This window comes from Aquila chrysaetos, chromosome 5 (assembly GCF_900496995.4).
Source record: "Aquila chrysaetos chrysaetos chromosome 5, bAquChr1.4, whole genome shotgun sequence".
NCBI lineage: Eukaryota > Metazoa > Chordata > Aves > Accipitriformes > Accipitridae > Aquila > Aquila chrysaetos.
The window spans coordinates 61,970,090-61,997,223 of NC_044008.1; the positions used below are offsets into that span (position 1 = coordinate 61,970,090).

At 41.4% G+C, this 27,134-nt stretch overlaps 1 protein-coding gene across 2 annotated transcripts in view; it reads right to left on the minus strand.

The window, feature by feature from the left end:
- Positions 1 to 23,055, minus strand: part of MAP1A (microtubule associated protein 1A) — an 80,930-nt gene extending 57,875 nt beyond the window's left edge. The window contains exons 1-2 of one of the 2 annotated variants that reach the window (XM_030014504.2): positions 22,860 to 23,055; positions 17,968 to 18,069 (exon numbers count right to left, since the gene is read on the minus strand). In XM_030014504.2, coding sequence (XP_029870364.1) covers positions 17,968 to 18,069; positions 22,860 to 23,019 — 262 coding nt within the window. In that variant the 5' untranslated portion in view covers positions 23,020 to 23,055. Of the gene's footprint in view, positions 1 to 17,967; positions 18,070 to 18,273; positions 18,472 to 22,859 lie in introns of those variants that run through there. The other variant, XM_030014506.2, reaches the window with a different exon arrangement.
- Positions 23,056 to 27,134: the final 4,079 nt, after the last annotated feature.

Below are 27,134 nucleotides of genomic sequence, written 5' to 3' on the forward strand. Positions count from 1 at the left end.
ATAACCACTTTGAATTATTCATCTCCATGAAATAGAAATAAAAATGCAAGCAAATTCCATCTTTACAACAGTGATCCCAGGAGAATTTTCTTTATAGGAGTCAAACTGTCTAGTGAAGATTTTCCTGCAGAATCATTAGTGCTCAATAAAATTTCAGAGGCAAAGAGGTGGGATTAGGTCAAATCCAGACCATTCACCTACCTGAAGGCAAAGTAACATTGTGAATACCCATAACCAATTTCCACAATAGCTACTGTCAAAGCGAAGGCAGACAAAATCCAGAACAGGCCTCAGTTTACAAAAATATGAGTAAAACTGCTGAGAGCAGGTCATCTGAAAGAAAAATATGGCCTTATTCTATTGCGTTGTTTAGGGTTTTTTTCCTGTCTTTCTATTTTAACCATCAGAAATTTAAGTCTCATCCAGCTTATCTGTCCTAGAAAGTTCTACAGATAAAGACCAAAATCACTGGGGAAAAAAGCACTGTTTTAAATGGATTCAAAATGCATTCCACCACATCCATTTAACAAAGGACTGAGAAATCAAAATCATTGAGTTATTCACAAGCTACTACCTCGACGACAGACCACTGTAAACTTAGTATTTGTTTTAAGAAGAAAACAAACAAGAAAACACCCACATCTACAAGGCTACAAAGTCCTAAAGAAAACAAAACAACAAAATATGCTTCTTTTACTCTGTGTCCCGAAAAAAGGTCCAACCCTTCCCCAACAATCTCATCATTATTTTCCTTTTCTATCAAATTAAAGGGTTAATCTTTTCTCAAGGTCCATTCAAACAGATCCTGACACCTCAAAGTTCTATATATGAAAGGTAGTACGGTGGAACTGGTTCAGCACAATGCACTACCTCCACTTTCCTTGAAGGATTCAAAAGACCATTCCAGGACAAACCTGCTTACTCTTTGTTTCCATATATGCTTCAAGAATTTTAATTCCATGAACTGCCAACAACATTTAACCACAATGTCTGGTTTTAGAAGCAAGAGTAATAATTTAGTAGGGCAGCTTTTTTTTTTTTTTTTTAGAAAAGCTACCAGTGAATTCATGTGGTGATTTCAACTCTAGGAGCTTTGGTCTAAGAAACTTGCGAAATTGGAAAGTTAGTTATCTGTGGAGATAAAAATGCAGAAAACAAAGGAAAAACCTCACCAAGCATTATTTTTGTCTGTGCTTTGTATAAGGACTGATTTTGAGTAGAAAATAACTATATCAGTTTATGTCTAGTTAAATAATTATATCAACACAATCTGGTTTGTGAAGACTTACTCTCTAATAAGTATGACTGCATCAGGAATTCTACCACTAGCATTGTACTGACAGTTTTGCTAGTAGGCTTCCCATACACACCAGTCCTAAGTGATGACTAAAGAAAGGAGAGAGGTGGAGCACAATAATTACCTGTGTTGGCTACATTTTCTATCATAGCAGTGTCTTATTGCCTCTCTGCAGCAAATGAGCCCCACACATAACACCTATAGCAGATAACTCACTCTCTACCATTTCCCCCCAAGACAGCAGGAATCTTTGGTTGTGCTGAACATTTGCCTTTAATGAACATGTATGCCTGTAGTGCTCCGTTGAGAGACAGTAGGTTAAAGAATCACACTTACATACAAAACAAGAAATGAGCTTGTGGTGACCACTGGACTATGTAGGAACTCTTATATTACCAAATTTAGCCTCCAAGAAACCACACCTGCACATGTCATTTTCATGCATGCAGCACAGTCCTGCTCCCCATAAAGTTTTTTATTACAAGCTCTACCCTTGTCCAGGTTTCGGCTGGGGTAGAGTTAATTTTCTTTCTAGTAGCTGGTATAGTGTTATGTTTTGGACTTAGTATGAGAATAATGTTGATAGCAACAACTGAAAACATTAGTGTGTTAAGTAGTGTTTATCCTAAGTCAAGGATTTTTCAGCTTCTCATGCCCAGCCAGCAAGAAAGCTGGAGGAGCACAAGAAGTTGGGAGGGGACACAGCCAGGGCAGCTGACCCAAACTGGCCAAAGGGATATTCCATACCATGTGATGTCATGCCCAGTACATAAACTGGGGGAGTTGGCTGGGGGGGGGGCAGATCACTGCTTGGGAGCTAACTGGGCATCGGTCAGCAAGTGGTGAGCAATTGCATTGTGCATCACTTGTTTTGTATATTCCAATTATTTTATTATTATTGTAATTTTATTATTGTTATTATCATTATTATTTTCTTCCCTTCTGTCCTATTAAATGGTTCTTATCTCAACCCACAAGTTTTACTTTTTTTTTTCCCACCACGATTCTTTCCCTCATCCCACTGGGTGGTGGGGAAGTGAGTGAGCAGCTGCGTGGTGCTTAGTTGCTGGCAGGGGTTGATCCACAACAACCCTGCAATTTTAGGAGCCATTATATCCCTGAACTCAAGTCATTGACGATCCTGAAGCAAGAGTCAGGATCTGGACTGTGACTCATGGTTCTATGGGGAAGCCTATTCAGGCAGCCAAGAACAGGTCTGATGCATTTGTATTGTCAGGCAGAAAAAAAGAAAACAGTTCCACATTCCAGAAGACTGTTAGCCAATATTGGGAAGGTTAAAATCAGTTTTAAATGATGGACAGCTGATGAGCAGATATTTGTTCAAGGTGTTTCTAGGGGAACCTCATATAATTGATATCAAAGAATCAATTGCCTGCAATAAAATACACTAATTGTTAACTGAAACTCATGATTGGTACCAAAATCATTGATCTGATTTGTCTACTAGCCTAGACACATTACAGACAAGAGCAAGAAATTTACACCATACTTGTGTAATGTTGGTTATATTTTAGAAAACAGTAACTTCACAGCTGAGAACAGTGTGCATGAGCTCAGCTTAGTGTAGACAGCTAGCTGTGCATGTATTGCAGGCTATTAGTTTAGATTAATAGTGATTAATAATGTTGTCATTACAGAGACCACTTGAGGTTTTTTGTCATTTTTTTTTTGGTCTAGGGTTTTAATTTCTGAAAGGCAGATTCTAAGATTCTAAAACTGAAAAGATCCTAACACAGTTACAAGCATTGTTTGAGGTCAAAACACACCAAATTAGTCTGATTTATACAACAATGCATTGTGAGGTGAGAAGACAGCTGCATGTAGTAAGATTTCTTCCAGAAGAGAACCCAGACCTAGCAGACACAGGCAGAACACAATATAGTGACTGGAAACCACAATAAACAAATTCAACCTAGAAGTGAGGCACAGTTTTTACCATGGGTAATTAACCACGGAAACTAATTACCCATGGTTTATAGCAGACTGCTTGCAACCTGACGCATTCAAATAAAAACCAATGCCTCACCTTAAAAAGTCTGTATAACACAAAAATCATAACACCCCCCCCAAAAACCAAACACAAACGATCGTTAAAATATTAGTTTGGTTTAAAATAAAGATAGAAGACTGTCTTCAGGCAGTGAATTTATTTTCTCTGCAGTGCTCTTAGTTTTCCAAAGCTTGAACTCAGGAATTGACTCATTTGTTCCATTACTGCTTCATACAGGCCAGCAGGATAAAGCAAGAAGTACAAAAAATACAGATGGAATAGGGATCTGGTGTAGATCCTCTGCAGTAGCACATTTGCCCTAGCAAGAATCAGGAAAAGCTGACTGCTTTTGCACAGTCCCCTAAAGTTTCCAAATCAAGCAGCAAGGCATTCTATTACACAGAATGGAGTGAAAACAAGTTGGTACTTGAAAAGAAAGATGCCTCTAGACACAAGCCCTTAATGATCCCTGTTAACTCCACTTCAGAATTCATGATTTTCTAGCACAAAGACTATTATGATTTCTCAGTATCAAATAGAAAGCATGTCATCTCAGATTCCCCAGGAAAGAAGCAACATCAGATCAGGAAAGGAAAACAGTGCCTCCAGTCTGCAATTTTAAGTTCTTACAGAGGGAGGAAAAAGGCACATGTTCTAGCAATGCCATGGTTAATAGGGCAAGACAAAATCCTGGAACAGAGCCAGTCAGACTGAGGGACATCTGTTTTCTAAGGAGGTAGGAATTATGGCATTAAAATTACAATAGCACATGACAACAATTAATCTCATGGCAAAATAGGATTAACAGGCTCCTTCCACGCTGTTTTTCACTCTTCTGAATCTGCACCTAGCGGAAGAATTTATTTCCTGAAATAGCAGCTAAGATCCTAGACAAGATCACTTCAGGGGAATTCTGTTCAGTTCCCTCGCTCAAGCTGGATGCTGCAGAGCACCAGCAGCACTGTCATATTCCATTTCAGAGCAGTGCACATGCACTTCGTGTACCAGTATGGGAAGCTGATGACACAGCCCACTTCTTTTGCATCTAGCACTTGAACACCACCAGTTGCTCTGCTCCACACTGGAGTGGTGAGATAGTGCGCATTTGCTAGCTGTAAGTGAAGAGGCTTTCCACTTCATGAAGCCGCCATGGGAAGTACCGCAGAAACTGAGCGCCAAACCTTTCTAGATGTACCTGTGAGCTCAGGCACAGTAACGGCTCAGCCCAGGGTCCTCAGCCCTGGAAAGAGGCCGGCACTGGAACATCCAAAGCCACTCACCTCCAGCTGTTCAAGTGCAACACTCACGTAAACAGGAATTGAGAGCAGCTGGCCAGAGACTCCCTCCTGAAGCCCACACCAATACTAGGGATTCTTGAAAAGCAAAGGAAGAGAACTGGGGAACTGCATTCATAGCACGGTAGAGGGAAACAGACCAAGAAACCTGTCAGAAAATTATGCACAGCTGTTGAAACTGTCACATGTTAAAGATTATTTTCCTACTTAATCCTCCTTCCCATTTGCTCATCTTGTTTGTCATAGCAAGGTCCAGTTGACAAGGATTGGAAAAGCCTACTCTAAGCCACTCCTAGGCAGCAACACTAGAGGAGAAAAGTGTACAGAGCCACAGTGAAAAAATGATACACTAATAATACATTAACAAGGCTTTAGTTACCAATCTCTAGATATGACTGATGCTAGAATCCCAGTAACATTCATAAAAAAGTCACACAAAGCTTGTATTAACTTGTAATAAGTATCTCCAATTTCAACATCTCTGCTAAACATGGAAAAACATGAAGACTCCAAAAGAAGTGTGTATTAGAATTAGTCTTATTTAGGAGGTCACTCTGTCATTGCAGCTGCTGTGCTTACAGTGCACATGGCCACCAAGAGAATGCTGCCTTTGTCAAGTTAAAGAAATGTCACTGCAACACTAAGAAAAAAAAAAAACCCAAAACCAAAACTACAAACTCCAACCCTGCCCCCCCCCCCCCCAAGTTATTCTGTGTGCAACTACTGTGATGGACAACATTAAATAGCTATCAGAGCAGTGTTTAAAGAACTGTTCTGCATCATACAGATCCTGCATAAACTGTTATCCAGTGACTGAAAGCTGCTAATTTTATAAGATGGAGAAAATGGTGTCTTCAACAGCCTTTGTTGTTTTTCTGCTGGCATTGAGTGGAAACACATGCCCCCTTTTTTTTTTTGTTCTTAACTGGCTCACTCAGAGCTTTTGAACACTTTTTTTTTTTTTTTTTTTTAAATAAGAAGATAAACAGCTTATCAAAAAAGTAGAAATAAGAGAATAAGGCCAGACAGCCAATGAAAGAAAAGAAAATGCTATTCTAGGCAAAAAATAGAGAGAATTAAAATGGGTTACACACTAAAAGATGGCAGGTGTCTGCTGAGAAAAAAAAAAAAAATCTTATGTAAGGTACTAAAAACAGTGCCTGCAACCCTTGAAATGCCTGAGTTGTCAGAACAATGGAACTGGGTGTTCACCAAGGTCATAAAAGACACTGCTCTGCATACTCAAATGCTGAGTCCTAACAGCCACTTCATCTTTCCAGCAAGAGGCCCCAGCTTCCAGAACCTGGGCCAGTACTGCACTGGCCTCAGCCAAATTTGATGGAAGCCAGTCAGATTCCAGCAGATACTGAAGTCTGGAGCACAGGTAGGAGGGTTTATTTTGTGGTGATGTCACTCATGAACAACAGCTGAGTATAAGAAATGGAAATCTCCTATTTATTTTCAAGTACTACAAGAAGCCATATAAGCACCATACCATAAATAGGGTCCACAATTATAGACAGGCAGTAACACTGAGTATTCATTAAAATAGGGAATCCAGTATTTTGCTAAAGTTCTTATGTGATGGACCTTGTTCAAAGGTGATGTGTTCTTTCCATTCTTTAGACGTACAGCTTCATGAACTCTCTATTTTCTTTATGACGGTAAAAGATGATCTAGGATAGCGCTGCATGCTGTTGCATTATCTTCATAAGCAGCAAAGTGTTGTGTCTATTGATTCAGGTTTAGCTTAGATAATCAAAATGATTAAGAGGTTTGAACATTGCCATTATCATAAGAGTCTCAGAAGTCCAGAACTCTTCAATTTAGAAAGGAGCTTATTAAAAAACCAAACCAAACCAAAAAAGCTAGTAGATTGGGTCATTATTCACCAAATCCTAAAATAGTAGAAGCTAGGGAACACTCAGTAAAGCTAAAACAGCTAAAAACAGAAGAGGATTTTCTTCTTTAGATAGCAGTCAGTGAATTTCAGGAACTTGCTGCTACACATGACTGTGGAGGCAGACAGCATTTGGAGATTCAAGAGGGATTAAACAATTTTTACTAAGAGTAGTTGCTGGGGTGTGCCCTTTAACATCCTTAATCCAAGCATTATGCATAGTGAGGGACCTATGAGAGGGAAAAAGGGCAATCAAAAGCAGTTAGGCTCACATGCTTCCCTGAATTGCATCTCTTGTTGCTACTTCTGGAGGCAGAATATTAGGCTAGATAGACCACTGATGTGATTCAGTAAGGCATTTCCTTTGATCTTATTTGCTTTTAAAAAGCTGAACAGAATTTTCACCTTACTATTCAGTAGAGGATCTTAACAGAACCAGATCGTCTATGAAAAATTGTTTCTTTCATAGGAATGATGCTTGATGTGAGTAGATCCTATATGATTGTACTGAAGCCTCAGCAGTTTCAAATGTATAACAGATATGCACAGAAATGTCAGTTGCAGAGGGTCAGTTTAATGTTTACATGAATTTTGGAGTGAGGGAAGCACCATTAGCCCTTTCAGTCAGTAATCAACATTTGGACAGAACAGCATGAAAGCAAGAAACTGATGTTAAAGTAACCTCTACTTAGCTGAAGTGCAAAATAGCTTATTGAAGCTCCAGTTTCTTATCTTCACCAAGTAGCCTTTTGGGTATCACCATGAGAACCATAAGGTGTACCTTATGAACAAAGGAACATTTTGAAATACACAAAAGGAAAACAAAGATTAATCCTGATAACTTCCTAGCTTGGCCTACCAAAGAAGCTTCAGTACGCTGGCTTCAAATGCATAAAATGCAGCCCAATACTACCATCAAAGAGAACTCTGCAGATGTGTAGTTTCCAGAGGAGCTCTCTGAGCGTTAAAACCATCTGTTAAAGATGCTAAAAGCAACATTTTGAAATAAAGTTTTATATATGAACTTACAAGTTTTTTGCTTTTATGCTATCTCTTGTTTTAAAGCTTAGCTTTGCAGGTCAAATGGAGCCAGAAATATTCAGTAAATATTTCTGTTCTGTATTTGGAAGACATGAAGAATATATTTTAGAGACAATGAAATTATTTCTATTTTAGCAGTAATGGTGGTGGGAGATTGCAGCAATCAGACTAAGTCTATACAAACAGATAATTTCTGTACAAGATCTAAGAGATTGACTAAGAAGCTCTCAGCTTCCAATCTGAACTCTAGTGCTCTGGCATTTAAATCCTAGAAGACTGGAAAACCCATCAGCAGTAAAGATTCAAACTGAATACAAAATGAATGCCAATCAGCATGGCATTACAGAAAATATGACCTTACTTCTTAATAAAACCCAAATAAGCTTGTCAAAATCTGAAAGGTTGTATTGATATAGTGTAATTATTCTTTCATAAGGCATGTCATACAAGCCTACACCAGGACTTTTGCTGTCCACCATATTCGTAAACAACCTGAAAAGGAGGAAAGCAGACTGGTGGCAAAGCTTATGGATAATACCAAGTTATTAGCGTGGCTGGGGATGAACTACTGAGGGAGAATTCACAATGCTGAGTTTCATTTGCCATTTTATTTATCAGTATAAATCACACATGAAATGACACTAACTATTGCTAACTAGAGCTAACTATTACCACTGGGGAGAGATCTTGAGATTATGATAGTTTTAGTTCTATTCAGGAGTCAGGTCACTGCTCAGCAGCAGTCAGAAAGTGAATAGATATGTTAGAAATCAGGAAAAGAAGAAAAAAGTCTTGTGGTACTGTGTAAATACATAGCTCTACCCCACTTTGAACACTACAGCATCTCAAAGAGGTAGATCTGGAAGACATCAATAAAACAAGAAAGATGAAAGGTATGGAATAGCTTCCCTGTAAGGAACCATTAGATAAGCCAGGCCTCTTCAATCTGGAGAAATAATGTGAAGGCAAATATGCCAAAGCTATAATGCAACTGGACTGGACAGAAATTGTCCAATGTAGGAAGGTACATCAAAATGAGATCAGACAGGAATGAGGATCCAAGGAAATAAGAAGAGGTTGCAGGTTTCCTCCTGCAACATGTCACTGAACTGTTCTACTCTTTGCCAGATGTTTTTACTTCTAGTAGGGAAAGACTGAAAAACTTTGTGGAAGTTGAAAAGTGCTGACTGTTACTAAACACATGGAAAACATACCTCTCCATGAGGCAGAAAGAGATATGAGCTAGGATAGTACAAGGAGGAAGTATTTTATATGCTCATCTTACACTCTTGCCCACATGTCCATTTTTCGTCACTGTGCTGGGTATGCCTTTTGTTTGAACCAGTATAGCTACCTACCCTAACATACAGCATTCTTACAAAATACATATTCTTACAGAACACACACATAACTGGTTAAAGTATGTCTGGTAGATCCCAGTGGTGCTTGCAAGTCCCACAGAGATATTCTTTACCTGTTATCTGGGAGAAAAATCTAAAGCTGTCGGTAACGGAAGTCAGCTGAAAAGAGCAATGCTTGGGATTGCTGCAGCCACATGTAGCAACAAGAATCATGGGCTGCACTTACAGCATGGGAAACTGTATTTTGGGACACTGCAATTCATGGGATCTTTGAGGTCATGCTCAGCGTGGTTACTATGAGAGCAAATACAGCCCTCAAGCACATAAGGAAGAAGCACAGAAGCTGACAAGTGCTTGCTTTTATACTTCTCTGGTCAGAAGTATGTTGGCAGACAAATGGTGCAGGAAAGTTAATTGCTCTAGGACTAGAAAAATCACATCTAAAAGTCTAAAGAATCATTATTGCATCTGTGAAAAAAAACTGTTAACCACTGACTTTTTTACTACCTAAATATGCAATTTTAGGACATACTAGTCCTTTTACTAACAGCCAAGAGCTGAACAAAATCCACCACTGGATGATCTGTTACAGAAGTCTCTAACAAGAGGCCACAGCTGTGGGGAACATATACTTTCACTGTAATATAATTTTCACAAGCAATTGGTCTTTTGCCTCTTGTCTAGAACAGCTTTTGCTTGAACACACAAGCTTGTCATCTGTATTATCTGGGAACTGTAATTTGAATAAACAAGGCAGCTTTTTTTTTTTTTTTTTTTTTTTTACTGTCATGCACTTGAGATTGATCACTGAAAACTAAGTAAGTAGTGTAGTGGAAAAAAGTATACGGCACAAGCTGACACTCAAAGCCATTCCAAGTTCCATGAAGAAGATGAGTCACTTGTACAAGTAAAAACATTAACCTCCGAGATATCTGTTATTGTAAAAGGAGGATCAAATGCAGACTTTCAGACTAAGATGTGCATAGAGGACTCATGCATTTGCCTTTGCTTCTTAGCAGGTTTGTAACCAACCTGATTTGTGCCACTAGTAAAATTCCTTCTTCTTTAATTGTTGCAAAGTTGAATTCATAGTAGCACAGAACAGCCCAGGTTGGAAGAGACCTCAATATATCATCTGGTCCAACTTTTAATGGGAAAAGGAATACAGATGATATTATCTAGCACCCTGTCCAATCACATCTTGAAAACCTCCAGTGATGGGGACTCTACCATGTCCCTGGTGAGGTTGTTCCTGTGACTGATTGTTCTCACAGTAAAAAAAAATTTTTCTTACCTTGAGTTGAAACCTCTCCCAATGCAACTTGCAGTCATTGCCCCTTGCAAAGAGAAAGCCTCCATCCTCTTTGTAGCAGCCCATAAGTTCTAGAGATGCTGTAAAACCAGATTCTTCTTCTCCTAGCTTGGGTTAATAGCATTCTAGGAGTACTCATCCAAAAAGACAGCTGCCTTCAGGAACTATAATGTAACATTGCTACATCCTCAGTGGGCTGTGGCAGATATATCTGTATCCTCAGCTGGCATTAAATGTAAAACAAAGGCATCAGTAGGATGTGAAGCATGTGTATTAGGTTGAATGCAAGAGGCTTCAGAGCCTGAAGGCCATCTGCCTGCAAGGCAGCTAGTTATTAGACTGTTACACAAACCCTGCCGGCTTTCAGCATAAAACATTAAGTTTGCAAACAAACATGCAGGCTAATACTTGACAGTTTAATATTTCTGATAATCTTTTTACAGAGGCAAGAAAAGTATCTCATCAATGTTTCATTATTTCAAGTATTTGTTCTATCAAATTCATGAATGTTGTTCTTAATTGCTTGATTTTCAATTATGTCATTAGTTATTTACAAAAAGTTTTCTGATGACTAACACAAAGTACAATTTGAGAGGATAGATCACTGGGATGGCTCTTGAGCTATTTAAAGTCCCCTCGTCGGACTGAAAGCAGCTGCTAATATTCATGTAGAGAGAAACATTTTCAGAAAAAGGAGTTGTTTTCCCTGAACATCAAAACCAACAGATACCAGAAGGCATACTTCCCTTATGCTGTAAAGTAATTATTTTGAGCTTTTCACCTTACATCATGTCAATTTTTATTGGAAAGAGACACTCCCTCTCAGCTATAAAGAACTATTAACATCCAGGACAAGGAGACACTGGACAAGATCTTAAACTATTATGGCAGCCAGCAGCAATTGACAACCGTGCAAAATTGCACATGGGGCTACCCTCACCATATAAGAGCACACTAGCCTTCAGTATTTCACCTTGAATTGGTTTGACACTTCTGCTCATTTTTCTCAACACATCACCCTCTCCCTCCTTCAGACCATTTACTAGCTTCCAGATTCTCTATAACTTATAGAAAGTTTGTCATACAAGGTCTTCCATAGTTGTTCCTACCTTTTTCTGTTCTGTGGCTGCCATTCAGGACAATCCCTTTTCCCTTTGTGCAGGTCATCATCAGATCCATGCTTAGTTTCTTGCTGTCCCTACTATCCATATCCTGTAAACTATGCTGTGAGATTACCCCTACAGCAAGAGTCATGTTGTTTGTGATACTCAGAAAACAGCTGGCAAGTTAGTGTAGAAAAAAAAGAAACTCAAAACCCACAAAAAAACCTCCAACAACAAATCAGCTTTCGTAAGGTGCATTGAGTATCACTTGTATGACCACCTCACCATTACCAGCTCTGTCCTCAGCTTTTCTCCTCTTGTTTGTACCACATTTGAGACTCATTTTTTTCCTCATCATCTCTAAACAGACTAAAAACTTGTCAGAGGGATAACTGTGCCCTCTCTGTTCCCAGAGAATACTGCAGTTACCTTTTGATTTCACCTTCAAACACTAAGCATTAACATAATACAAATGCAGTTTGGAAATAACTACTGTAACCAAGTGAGAAATTGCAGATAGGAGAGTCTTGGAATATTCTGTTAGGTGGACTGCTTTACTTAGTCGTATTGTATTACCAGCCTTCATCTTTTGTTTCTTGCCAGCGATGTCAAACTTTTACAGGTTGTTAGAAGTCTGTAGAGTGAGAAGCCTTTTGCATTAAATAGAAGGTCAAAGAACTACTTTGGCTTTACAGTAATTGCTGTGCTCCAGCTGACTTTTCCCTAATCACAGAGTGCAAACATCAACCATTAAGGGAATGATATTCTGAAATTAATGCACATACTTCTGAAAAGAATAGTTTTATCCTCCAGAGACACCGCTAAGCATACCAGTGTGGAGGTACAGGTCCCTCACACAAGCAAGACTGGGATCTTTCAAGTAGTATGGAATCATAAAAACATTAACTGGAAGGGACTTCAGGAGCTCTCTAGTACAGCCTTCTGCTCAGAGGAGCTAACACCAAGCTATAAATACTAAGAGGAAAATCAGCTGCAGCCACTCTTCTCTATGCCCGCAGCAGGAACAAGAGGGTACCTACAGTGTAGAGCTGAACAGCTCCTGTTGTTAAAACGTTTCTAGTTTTATGTTATGTCCATCTGGAGCAGAACTGCGATGAACACACATCTTCATAGGGCGAGTACAAGATATGCAGCAAAGAATTTGCAACAATTTGCAACAGAAACCAAGCATATCTGGAGAGACACTTGTCCAAATAGCCACATCGAACCATCCTGAAACATAAGGATACCTTTATTCAACAGACCCACAGGACAAACTGAAGCACAAAGGCGAGACTTGCTAAGGGGCTTAGCGACTTGTCTGTTTGGAGGATCTCTGTGTAAATAAACAGTGTAAGTTAGGTAAAAACCAACCTTTTTAGAGAGTGTGTCACTCAAAACTTGCCTGCCCTGCTCCAACTGATCAACGACATTAGCACTTCTTGTAGCTGTTGCCTAAGTTGTAACTAACTCATCACAGCTACAATAGTGGTGTTCATACTAAATGGGGTTAGGAATTCATGCCAGGAGTTACTTTTACAGTGTGTGGGAGAAGAGCAGCCTCCCTCAGATTAGTTTACTAAATTTGATAGAAAATAGCTTATTTGGCATATCATTTTTGAAGAGATAACAGTATCTGAGAAATGTCTTACACTGCAAGACCTACACCTGCATAAACAAAACCCAATCTTGAATTGCAGCACATCAGGAAGCCATATATAGAGATTATTTTTCAATATATCCTGCATTGATATTTGCTATAGGATGAACTAGAATTACACTTGATCCCAGGTAACAACCATTTTATTGAACAGGGACAGGGACAAACTGGTCAGGGACAATTTGCAGGCAAGTTCCTCCAGGAGAAGCTGGGAATTATCCTAGAATACAGGGTGCATCCCACTGGTGTCTACACCCCGTCACTTCTTCTCTACAGTGTTACTGAAGTACAGCAGCACCAGAATCTTAAGGAACAATTTGACTAAGCCAACTCCAGAACTTTCTCTATCGCACACTGGTTAATACATAGCAACATGCAAAACCCCTACATCAAGGAAGAACATGAACACACATGTTTCTTCAGCTCTACCAGATATTCCAGATAGCTATGGCTGCTTATAGTCTGCAGTGTGGCACTAGAACAATTATTGTAGAAAGGAAAATAGATATCAATTTCCTACTTTGCACTGTCAGAAGATAGAAAACACACTTACAGATCACAAACTGTTCTACTAAAGTGACAGGCCACTGTTCTGTTGCTTAGTTGAGACCACCAATATCTGTCAAATTAAAGCATAATTATAACAATCTGTATTTTTATATAGATGAGATAGATAAAATTACTGCTACTGATCAGCAAATTTGTCAGTGAAGCATGCAAACACACCATAGAATTGTTCATGTTACTGGAATCCTATCCATCCCTATACATTCCTTAGCTCTTTCCTGAGCAAATATTGAACACTTCTTACCACATGCCTCTCTAATGTTAAGCACTGTTGGGAAAGCAGGTCAGGATCTTTAGACCCTAGTGTGATAAAGCAAGGATTTTTCAGGTTTGGTGATACCACAGCACTTTATTAAACAGATTCATGTTAGCCTAGCCATTATCTTACAAATGCAATGTTAGCAATAAGAACCTGAGTCCTTAAGATCACAATGGGTGAACAGCAAGAACCTACAATCTTTTAGGCCACATGACTCATATTTTCCAGATAATTAGACCTGAGTGAGAAAGCCCACAGGGGGCTTCATGGAACCTTATAGCACTCTTATAGACAAAATTTCTGGGGACAAGATAGGTAGCATTTTTAAATGTTTATTACATAATATATTTGCAGTTATAGGGGAAAGCCTTCAGACAGGAGGACCTGTCGTGCTTTACAGATGGTCAGAGTCCATCTAATTCAGTTTCCTACTTTACAGCCTGAATGAGGATAATGCTTCAGGCTCCAGTTACATCGCTCTAGAGTTAGAGCTGTCCTGCCATACACAAATGGAGACATGGTTGTAAAATTAAGTCAACTTTTAGGTCCTGTTCACTTACAGAACCACAAGGCCACAGCCATGACAGAGGATTTTACAGAACAGCTATTTGCTGACTCATTAAGAGCTTGAAAGTTAAAACAGGGCACAAAGAAAACTGGTAGCCAGAGGCCCTACAGCGTAACACTGAACTGTCTACTATCTCCTACACATGCTAGAGTTTTGTTTTTTCTTGTTTTCAGACCTAAACTTAATGGGATGCAGAAGTCTAACCTGGAGGTGACAAACACACACATCACCATTATGCCAGATAAAGATTAGATCATAACAAAAAGCAAAAGCAAGACAAAAATCAGAAATTTTACTTTCCGTTACCAGTGGGTTTTGATTGTGCAAAGTTAGGGTTATGCCAGTCAAGGAAGGCTTCAGAAGAAAGGGAGGCTATCAGCTCAGTTCATGGGTTTCTTCTTAACTAGCAGTAATTATCGTTTGCTCTTTCTAAAAAAACTGGCAGCCACAAGCCATTCAACTGCTGCTGTAGTAGTCTCTTCCATATAGATATGAGAGCTTCCAGATCCACATGATACCCAACAGAAACACAACCCTTCAACAGGAGCTAGTGATCGGTTTCAGTTAGATATTTTCCTTTCCAGTTAACTCATTTCAGATTTGAGTTGGTTTGTTTGTTTGTTTTGCTTTTGTAATGTAAAAAAGATCAGACAGATGTTTGGATGTTGGATTGCTCTTTCAACTACCTCTTGCACTGGTGTTCAGCTACAGTGACAGCTACAAAATAGAAAACGCTTCATTGCTTGCTACAGTAGTATAACATTTTAAGAGTCTGTATCAGGCAGTTAGGGGCTGTGGAGTTTAAATCCTCAGAACTCTTGTAGAAAACAGGGCATCTAACAGGTCACTGCTTAACTAGTTGCGATAGTAGGAGTCAACTTCAGCAAGATACGATTGCCTCATATATTGCTCTAGCCTTTCTCAATCCCACTAGAAAAGTCAACTAAGTTTTTCTACAAGGCATCTCTGTTTCTCAGAACAGCAGTAGCTGTAAATGGCTAGTAAAAATAACATTCATGTCTGATGTTCTTCTAGAGGTGAGATGAAGTCTGTCAGACCCAGATCATAAGTCTGTGTTGGACATGCAACAAGATGCCAGCTGATCTATGTCATTAGCTACAGAAATTAACTAATCAGAACTAAATTTATGTAACTGCATACTGGAGAGGCCCATCAATATCTAAGGAGTGTCTGTTCACCTGTGCATCCACAGAAATCCTTCATTCATGTTGTTTGCTTCTATACTTAATTTCTTCTGTCCTGCCTCATTCAAGATTTAATGGATTGAAATATGTATTGAGTGTTCCCTAATAGACTTAAGTAAGGTTAGAAGGGACAATAAAGTCTTCCTGTTTCGGTTCATCCATTTAGTAACCCCACCAAAGGATCCCTTTCAAATATTTATCCGATTTCCTTTCTGAACCACACAAGCTTCTTGCCAAAGTATGATGTGGAGAAATTCTATGGCTCCACTATTGGTTGAATGTGCAACCATAGCACCATATTTTCTTTTGAATGTGACTTCCACCAGTTTAATTCCCCCTGGTTCTTGTTCATCTCTTTAGTCAATTCTTTTCCAAACTGAAGCATCTCAGCTTGCTTGATCATTTCTTGAAAGAAAGCTACTCCAGACCTCTGACCATCCTCACTACCCCTCTGAGCTCTACTGCATTTCCACTATATTTGAGATAAGGGGACCAAAACTGCACAGTGTTCAAAGATCTGGGATCTAATATACAGTGCCATGATGCTCCTTGTTTTGTTCTCTGTTCTTACCTAATAATTACTAACATTTTATATGTTTTGTTTGTTGCCAAGCACTGAATTGATGCTTCCACGAACTGTACCATAACCACAGGATTTCATTCCTCTATGGTAATGGTCAGTTCAGAACCCACCCTTTTTTTTTTTAATTTGAAGCTACATTTGGGGGTTGTTTTTGCATATGGTATTTACCTTACACAGTTTAAATTCTTCAGTCAGAACTCAGCATTACTGAGTCCTGAATGACTTTGGATTATCAAACTTGCCTCACTGCTCACCCTTTAATGTTTAAGTAGCTATGTTAAGCAGCATGTACCTTGCTGAACTCAACTGACAATCCACCTCCATTGACAGAGCTGGCTATTTACATCAGAACATCTATTTACCCATCCTTCTCTGAGTAACTTCTGCATACCAAAGCCTGGCCCCTAATTCTATGGCCTATAGGCTTCCTTAAACAGACTTCATGGACTTAGATTCCCAAAACATTTTTGGCTGGTAGACTACATCATTCATCTATATGTTTGCTAATCCCTTCAAAGAGCTTGAAGACATTTGAAAAGCAGGACTTCCCTTTGCAGAACCAATGGTGTCTCTGCCCAGGTAGACACTAATTCTGCCTTTTATTATAGTTACTACTGATTTGCCCAGTAAACCTGACAGTTGGTTAACAGACCTGCAATTTCCCAGATCCCTCACAGAATCTTCTTTATAGACTGGCATCACATTTATCACCCTCTGCTCCTCAGGAACCGATCAAGGGAAGTGAGTGGGATACATGTTGCTAATATTAACCCAGATATTTCAGCCCTGAGTTATAAGAATTCTTGGGAAAATGTTATACTCATAGTGACTTGTTAGTACTTAGTCTATTTGTACCATAGACTCTGTTATAGTTGCTTCAAGTTCAGACAGATCTTCTGCTGAGTGTTTCAACTGGTATGTTTCATACACAGTATTTTAATCCTGTAAGTGTGTGTGTATACACACACACATGCTGCTTTGCAAGGAGGAAGACTTTCTATCCCCATGTTAAAGTCACAGGAACATTAAGAAACCTCTCAGTCAGTGGCACATCTGAGAAGAGTCCAGGTACCTTCCTTCACAGCTATCCATTAGAACAGCTTCCCCAGCTGGAAAATATATTCAGAAGCTTTGATAAGAGTGTAAAACATACAGCGAGCTATAAGACAGTCTTATATAAAAAAGATTTTGCAGCAGTGTCATCTGTGTTTCCTATAGTAACTTTAACATACATTACATAAAAGTATTTAACAGCCTAACCAGAGTCCAAGCTTTTTGCAAGTTAAGCAAACACATTTTCTAACTATTAATGTCATTTTTATAACATCCTTTCCTGAGAAGAACAATGAATAAGAGAGATAGACCTTCAAAAAAGGGATTCAGAAAGTCATTTGACTCATCTTACACACTACTTACAACACATTTTGTGCATACAAAAGTACATTCTAAAACCCAAAAGGAAGAGGTAAATAATAAATAGCTTACGAAGTAAAACTATATTGTGCCACCTGAATAAGGTACAGAAGACAGACACACAAATTCTAACTTACTAGCTTAATAGGCTCTTAAACAGCACATTTCTATCCACTCTATTCTCAGTAGTAAGATATGTAATTTTAAGTTAAATTCCTTGCATCCAACAGATCCTTAAAATGGTTTTTCTTTAGTATTCACATCTGCAGAATCCTGGGCAAACAACTCACTAATTGAATTTGAGATTCTAAATCACAATCAGCTTTATTCTGTACTTTTTTCAAACCCAAAAGAAAAGTTAAAAGTTAATGCTGATAAGCCAAAAAGCTGACCTTTGACTTCTGAAGAAAACTGAGCCAGGTGTCGGGTTACGAAGAGTCGCAGTTGCTGATTCAGGTCACAGGACAGAATGTTAATGTTCCAGGAACGAATTCCTGCCCAACAACAACAAAAAAAAAAAAAACAAAAACAAAAACAAAAAACACAAAAAAACCCAGTGAGCTGTTATTACATTACTTCAGAAACAGAAGTGAAGATAAAGAAGTTAACAGGACACACAAGGACCAGTGATGCTCTTCCAGAAGAGCATCCTTCAGATGGAGAAAGTCTTCAGAAGCAGAGGGCCATAAGATGCTTACCTTCCATAAAACATTTATCCCTGAAGTACATGCAGTGAGCAAGTCTTCATTCAGCTTGGGCTTCATGCAAGTGAAACTAACAAGCTACAAGGGACTGAGGCTCAATAAATTACACTACTGCCTAACCAAGCAAATACATTATGTTAGTTTTACATCTTCTGCATTATTGAGCATTGGTCACCAGTAGAGATGGTCTACTGGATGGTTAAACTACTAAACAGCTCAGAGACACCAGCTTCTCTGCTCCTATAGCCTGTGCATCCTCCAAGTCACAAAAGCGCCCCCCCCCAACTCACTCTGCCTAATTACTCCTTCAAAGCCCCTGATCCCACTGAGACCCTTTGAATTTGCTCTTTAATCTATATAATCTTTGTAAGCTAATCGCCTTCATATCACAGCAGGAAGCAGCATCTGCTCCCAGAGCAAGTGGCACCATGCCATGCTGGGGAAGTCACCTTCAGACCTCAGTGTGAGCAGTTGTAGATTCTGGATGACACCAAACACTACAGATCACAGATCTTCACATCCCAGTAAGGAGCAGCCTCTCCTAGATGGTGTGATGCTACACTTTGGCACCATAAACAAAACCAGGATATCAGCATGAATCACTACTCCAGCCTCTTGTGCTGCTGCCTGCTGAAGTACAGATGTTGAAGGCCAACACCACAGACTTCTAAGAGTTAACTGAAACAAGAATTTCAGCCCCAGCGTTTGTTCATGGGATTCTCACTGACAGTTCTTCCACCATCTTCTGGACATATGTCCTCTCTTGCACAAAATATAAAGTTTTATTGTATCTGATATCTGCGTTCTTTCAAGTGAAGCATGTTGATTTTTCATGGAGATTATCATTCCCAGTTACTGCAGTTCTAGTTCTCCAGCACAGTAACTCCACATTGTGCAACAGCTTCTGCTGGCCACTGGTGGGAAACAGGATGTTCTAGTATACAAGCTCCAGCTTTCTACACATAACCAAGATAGATTTAGTAAACATTGCATCACACAGTTCAGTGGTCTGAAGGCCTGTAGAATCTACAGCAGCTCAAGAAAACTTTGTTCTTAGTTTCTTTTTCTGGTGACAGCTGACACAGTAGAGGAATATAGCTTATTTATTACCTGACAGTCTGCACTGCTGAGTACACAAAAACCCCTCAGTAAGCCCTCTGAATGTCAGGGGGGAAAAAACAAAAGCAAAAAAAAAAACCCCAACCCCCCCACCACCAAAACACCACCAACCAACTTACCACCATCTTCAGTGTCACAGAACATCTATTCCTCTCAGTTTGGGCATGGGATAGGAACAAATGAAACATGTAACAAAAGACAGGGAGCAAGAATTTGAACAAAATGTTTCATATGCTATACTCTTGGAAAGCGTGATTGTTTAAACAAATGTCCAATGTAAGTGCATCTTAATGCAGTACTGATGAGCATTCTGACCTGGACAGGAACAAGGTGGCACTCTGCAGGGCAAATCCTGCTGACTCTAGCTGCTGTGTCACTGTCATGGTGTCCTACTGCAGCAATAAATGCTATTTGAGATACTGCTACATCCTCCAGGATGCAGAAAGAATAGATCCTCTTTCAGAGCAAGGAAAGGGAAGAGTGAAATTATCATCTCACTCATCATCCTACTTGTAACAATTTATTCAGCATTTTTTCCCCTCTTTCCTTATGCCCATGTGAACTTTTTTATTTCCTGCTGAGGTAATTGGCTTATAAGATTTGGCATTTCCGACTAATACCAGACCTAGTCTTCCAGATATTGTTTCAAAACTGGACAAAAGTCACATAGGAAAAGAAAAATAAGACCAATATTTATTAGCATTTTAGAATAAGTGTTGTTCAAGCATCCCACAGATACACAATGCCACTGCCTAAGAAGCACTACACATGAAAACAAGCAGGTTCCCATTATGTCTTACATTCACTATTCCATTCTCCTGAACCAACATATAGAAAGAAGTCTGGGAAGGCACACTTCTTGGATCAGCCAGAGCAAGAGATTTATTCACTGAAAAAAATCTTTGTGGTGTGTTTTTTGGTTTTTTGGTTTTTTTTTTTTTTTTTTTTTTTTGCGCAGACAGGGCACCACAGCCAACAGAACAAAGACACAAAATAACCCCGATTTTTTTCATCCTTTAGAAAACTCTATCTAGATGTATAATATGTAACACTTAGGACCAACTTTGCTTGCCAACTTTATTTGCCAATTTTATTAATCTGATTGTTATCAGTGCTACAAGCCAATTACCATACTTGCCAAGTTGCAGAAATGCTTTTCTGAAGGGCAGAGGGATTTTATTTACACCGCTTTGTTTCTGAGGAAATCAAATCTTCTGCTAAGCAGCCTATTCTACACTCACACAAACCTCATGTGGACCCTCTCCAGCAAGCTATCTCTTAAGAAATGGGAATCATCATGTGTGTACCTTTTCCACATTTCTGGAACTCCCTGTATCAAGAGTTTAGCTGTCTCTAATGTGCTGTCTGTGGACAGATCTCAAGACCCTGCTGTCATTTTAACTATTCTTACTTTTTATATCCATCTTCCAATTTGCAGATCTTGGTCTATTTCAAGAAGAGGTCATTCTCCCATTTCACAGTGGGGAAAACTCCTCTGTGACTTGCTGGAGGTCCTACTCCATGTCAGTGACAGAAGCAAGTCTGAAATCCAGGTTCCTAGCTCCCTCAGCAGTTCACTTCTACTGTTAGAAGCTTACCAATACCGCTTAAATGGCTCTCATGCAAAGAAGTGTCTGCACCTGGCAGAATTTCAGCAGGTTTCTGGTCAGACAAAACTAACTGCAGAACTTACTTGTGCTGTGGCAATTACAATTTGTGTTCCAAAATTGGCATTTACCTTTTCTCTCCAGTGGGAATTCCAAGGTTATTGGCATATGACCACAGACTCAAAGAGCAAAATCCATTAGTTTACAGAGTGATCTGTCACTATTTCAAAGATTCAGAGAATGGATAAAGATGCAGGTTGGCACACCAGTTCAGTGAAGTGCCAAGCAAAGATGATCATCCTGTTGTGCAGAAAGCAGGAGTAGTCCCTTCAAAGAGGGGCTTTCAGAAGCCAAATTGTCATAATCTGACCTACCCCTACCGAATAAAGCCATCCCTTCAAAAAGGGAATGAAACACTGCTCTCAAAGCTGCTGGTAGGTGGCCTGCCAGCAGAGATGGATGGAAAAGACGCCGAAATGGAGAAATTGGACAAGATTTGACATTTTTACACCCACGCCCTCTCTTAAATTGCACTGTCCATCTGTTCCTCAGTACTGTTGATGCTTGAGAGGAAAACAGTCACTGTAGTATCTCTGAATAACACAGTCTGGCCAATAGTTACAACTGTTATCACCGGCATCTTTTAAACCAATGTGTCTTGAAAACGGGGAGTGGGGGGGTGGGAAGAAGTGCATGCAAAGTCAAAAGGCTGTTTTCTCAGAGGCGTACTAAACTGCTTATTAGAACAGGGATTCCCTTAAGGTCCTGATGTAGCTGACAACCTCTCCTTTCTCTTTTTTGTAGGAGCCATCAGAAAGTGCCACAAAGCAAGAACTACCATCTCACCACCTCCTTCCCCTGCGCTTTTAAACAACACCGCATTTAATATACAAAGACTAATTCAATGCCAAGGCCTCTGGGCACAATATCCACATATGGATAACAAAGGAACAAAATGTTATGGCAGTCCTGTCTCGCTCTGTGTCATTCCTGAAGCAGTTCACTATTGTGGCTTATCCTCCCTCAGCCTCTGTGGTCCACACAGTTGCTCCTTAGATAGGGAGAGGCCATAGCACAACAGGCCCCTGTTTGCAGCTGTCCCCTTGCACTGCAGTAAACAGGCAAGCAAGACAAATCCTCCAACTAATAAGACAGCAGTTTGGGGTAAGATGGAAATAAGATGTAATCCACTAACGAGAAAGAAACGTGGGGAAACGAGAACCGCAAAATGTCTTCAAGCTTTAAGATGCTGCAAGCCAGCGTTAGCTGCGTTTCAATAATACAAAGAAAGGAATGCTCAGGGGGAGAAAAAAGAAACAGCAACGTACGGCCTGAAGGCCCGCGAGCATGCCCGCCTGCGGGAGCAGAGCCAGACCGGCTCGTTATTGATGCCATCGGTCACTGGGCTCGTCCTCGCTGGAGCTGAAGCTCCGGTCACCTCGGAGACCGGCGGCGGGCTGCGCCAGCGGGGCGCGAGCCACGCCCGAGCCCAGCGGGGCCTCTCCCCCAGCCCCAGCCGCAGCCCCCGGCCCGCCCCAGACCCGCGGCCCCGGGACGCGCTCGCGAGCGGCCTCCCTCCCCTCCGCCCCCGCCTCCCGCCGAGCGGCCCCGGCAGAGCACCGGCCCTCCCCTCCGCCGCCGCCCGGCCCGCACCGCCGTCCCTCCGGGCGGCGGAGGGCGAAGCCCCGGCGGCGGTGCCGCAGGGCGGGGCGGGCACCGGCAGCTCCGCCTCGGGCCGGGCGGCGGCGGGGACGACGCGGCAGGCGCGGGCGGGCTCGCAGCTCCGCGGCACCCGGCGGCGAGGACCGCCCCCGCCGACGCCCTGGGGCCCCCCGCCGCGGCCCCGCTCCTCACCGCGCTCCAGGGCGCCGCGCAGCGCCCCCCGCTCCGGCTCCGTCCCGATCTCCCCGATCACGACGAGCAGCGCGTGCCTCCGCGGCTCCCGGCGGAGCCGCCCGCCCGGCAGCCAGGGCGCTGCCGTCTCCATAGCGACCGGCCCGGCCGTGGTCTCCATGGCAACCCCGGCGGCCGCCGCTGCAGCGCGCGGTGACTGGCGCGCGGCTCTTAAAGAGCCCTGAGCCCCTCCCCGATTGGCCGAGCTGGCACGTGGTCCTGCGCTACTGCGGAGAGAGGGGGGGCGTGGCCCCCGGGCGCCACCGCCTTTCAGCCGCTCCGCGCGCCGCGGGGACGGCTCTCGGGCTCCCTCCCGGCCTCGGAGGCTGCGCCGCCGCCGGGCCCGCGGCCCCTCGGCCGCGCAGGGCCCGGGCGGAGCCGGCAGAGCCTCGGCTCCGAGAGGCCCCGGTTCTCTCCCGGCTCGGGCGGTCCCCGGGGGGGGGCTGCGCTGGTCTGCCGCGCCCGGCCTGCCGGCCGCAAGCCGGCCCGTCCGCAGGCGCGCAGCACGGCGCCCTCCCTGACGGGACGGCGGCCGCCGGTGGGCTCCCGCCGGCGCTGGGGGAGCGGGGCTCTCCGTCCCCGGCTGGGCACGGCTGCGCTCCCTTCTTCTGGCGCTGCGGGAAGAGCGGTACAGCTGCCAAGCGCAGGTGCTGAAAGCCGGGCGCCGGGCTCACGGCCTCCGAAACAATAAATAATTCGGGGGGCAGTTCAGTTTACCTTCGTGATCTGAGTGTGAGGGAGTTACTTAAATACAGAAATCCACGGAGATTTTTAGATGCCCGGTGCTGAGCTGTTGCAATATCCACGATAAAATCACGGAAGTCGGTAGTGCTGAAAGATGCCTAGGCTGGGCGTCATTGTTTACATTCCTTCCTTCTTTCTTCTCCATCACTTGGTAGTAAGCAGACCAGTTAAATCCTCATCTCTTTCCTGGTGGTTCATCTTCCTGTTCAGTTAAAGACAGGTGTAATCATCTCCTATGGCAAGTGATTGGATTTCCTGGATTCCAGAAACATGAGATACGAGAAAAATCTCTCTGAACTTTGCTAGCTGCCAGTGTAAAACTGTTGTGAGCTGTCAACTGCTGTGTAGACAGACAGCTGTGTAGACAGGAGCTCTTAACGTCCTGGGTGACCAGAAAGGGCCTTAATTCAGGGCACAAGTCCATATCATTAATAGTCAGTTCTAGCTAGCCACATCTTCAAAGCACTTCAATGCAGTATGTGGAAAAGCTGAGTAAACTCAAAGTATGAGACTTCTGCATGCTGAACAAGGGAGAACCACCAGAAAGTAGTTTCAGATAGAAAAATCCATGTCTTTTCTGACAAAGAAAGGGAGGTCCGTCCTGTGCTGATGCAGCTGGGTGGAAAAGCAGCCCAGCTAGAGTGAAGTCAGCAATAACCTGCAGCGTTTCGTAAAACAGTGTCAGGTTCTGCCCCCTGCAGTCTGCAAGATTTCCATAGAGATGAGCCACATTTTAGGAAGCTTGATGGGTAGATAAACCAGTGTCCTGCCCTGTTTTGTTCCTTAGTACCCACCAAGCCTGCAGTGAGAACACAGTTGAAACCTCAGAAGGTTCAGATGGTCGGCATTTTGGCAAGCATATGTGAATCTATAGTGTCATAAGACTCCGACAGAAGATAATCAGGAAAAAAGCCAACTACAGAAAGGGGGGAAAAATCCAGAATAATTATCTCTGCAGGCTACAACTGATGTTACTAGCTTACAGAGTTTTCTCAGATTGAGACCTTTAATCAAAAGGTGCTCCAGCTCTCAAAAGATAAGTTAGGAGATGATGCACTAGGTCTTTTTCACATAAAATTGTGGTGACACCACTGGCTATGATCTTTATGAAATAAATCTTGTCAACAGAGAGAATTAGTGCATCAAAAGGGTTTAATTTATTTCTGTGTGTTTAACCTGCATAGCAGCATTAATTTAGTTTGTCTCAAGGGATTGCGCTGAAGCAGGTAAATATGTGAATAAAGCAATAAACATGCAAACAAACACCAGTGTACAATAAATTCTATCATGAAAGTAGGATTGTAGATCATGGAGGGAAAACATGATGACAAAACATGAAGGTGAAAGATTTTCAGGTATTTTCATACCAGCTGATAGAAGTGCCTTCTATTTTCAGGTGATTTAGTCTTAATACTTGCTGCTTATTTTTGAGATGGTAGCTTTCCAGAGCTGCAGCTTTTCACTGCAGTGCAGAGACGCTCCTCCAGCTGGCTTTCTGCCAAGGAGAAAAGAAACAGGAGACACGCAAATCAGAGTGAAAGCTTAAAAAGAATATCCAAGCATGGTTCTGTACCATAGAGACTAGAACCTCTAGGGAAGAGTGTTTACAATTAAGAGATGGGTTTTTATAATGTGATCCATTTGCGTTCTTCTACTGTACCCCCAAATGATAGAAAAATGATATTTCTGTTGGTTTCTGATGTGAATCAGAGCTGTCTGTGGTCATGGTAGAATTGGAATGATTTGAGTCCTAGTGTGTGTGCACTGCATAAGGCAGTGAAATGAGGGATTTCCAGCCTATAAGTTCCTCCTTTTCCTTGTAAATTCACACTCTGGATGCATATAATAGATCTGTATAGCAATTATGGTGTAAGTTTCTGCTTTCATGCACTGCATCAGTAGCTGGCACACCCATGAAATATCAAAAGCTGACTGGGCTGATTACAGATATTAAATGTCATGACAAACATCACAGAATGAGAGGTGGCAAAAGCAAATGAAAGGATTACCTCTGAACAGTGAAGGACGATGAATCACAGGTAAATGACCGTTATAAAAATGGATTTAGAAAGTAGGCTCAAAATAGCATAAAAAGGATCTTCATAACATCACGGGAAGAACAATCTACACAATTTCAGTTTCTCAGTCCTTTAGCCTGGAATGATGGCTTCCTGTCCTGCCCAGATAAATATGTCCATATAAATAAAAATACTTCTGGGAACCAGAGATCTACGGCAGTATCTGAATGAGGATAATGCCTTTAACAGAGGTAAAATGTAATGTCATTTTGGTTATGACATTTCTAAGAAGCAGGGAAAAATAGGTGACTGCCTAAAGGGACTTTTTTCTGTGTTCAGGCCTTGATCTCTCCTGTGGTGAACACAGCTACCTTTATGTGGAGCAGAAGAACCCAATGTTGATAATGCTTTTTCCATGTAGAGATGAAGCCATGTGGCCATTTATACTGTCACCTCCAGGATGTAAGACACAGAAAGAGAAACAGAGGGCTAAGCCTTTCAGTTTGATCAAACCACATGCATTTTTGCTTCTATTTAACCTCACGGGTGATTTATCGGAGTAGTACTCCTATTCCTCCCACTTTCATCTTACAGAAGGTGTTGCAAAATACTGAATGTCTCCTGTGCAATTTGGAACAACTGCAGCTCTGATCAAGAGTAGAATCTAAGTGCCTATGAAATTATAATGTATATTCATTGTGTCATTTTCAGCAATCCAGAGCTTTGGAATTAAAACAGATGTTTATCAGACCAAGAAAGGTACTAATTCGTATTGATGCAGCAATCCCTCATTGAAGCCAAGGTGATTTATAATTGATTAAATATTAAATACAAAGTGGCCGGAATTCTTACCTCTTTGTTTCATCTTTCCCTATAAGTAAAAACAGTTGAAATAATGTAGCTGAAACATTCAGGCAAAGCCCAAGCATAAAAAATGAGCACAAATGGAATATTACTAAGATTTTTTTCAGACTGAACTGTACAGGTTGCCAGCAGCCTCACTGAACAGTGCAAAGAAACTATAATACTACACTTCCCACCATAACTGTGTGTGTATATGTCTTCCACAACTTCCCTTGCTCAGTAAAGCCATGCAGTGATTTTAAGATTTCTCCAGAAGAAGGTGCAGAGAAACTATGTGATCCTGGCTTAGAGTGAAATAGCTAAATTGAATTATTACATGTGCATTTTGTGTTACTGAATATGTTAGGAGTATTCAAAGGAAGTGATATGCAAGTCAGTAAATAAAATGTATGCTTAAGAAGGACGTTAATTTGCTGTGGCAATCTTAGCCACGTAAGGCTCACATGATTAAATATCTGTCCTTTCTTTTCTTGCATTCGTATGGTGAACATTTCTTTGTGGTCAGTCTTTCACAAATTAAGAATATAGATGCATTGCATTAATGGTAAGAGCCTTTGCCCGAAGGCTACAGGAAAGCAATAAATTGCATTGTCATTCACGGTTGATGCGG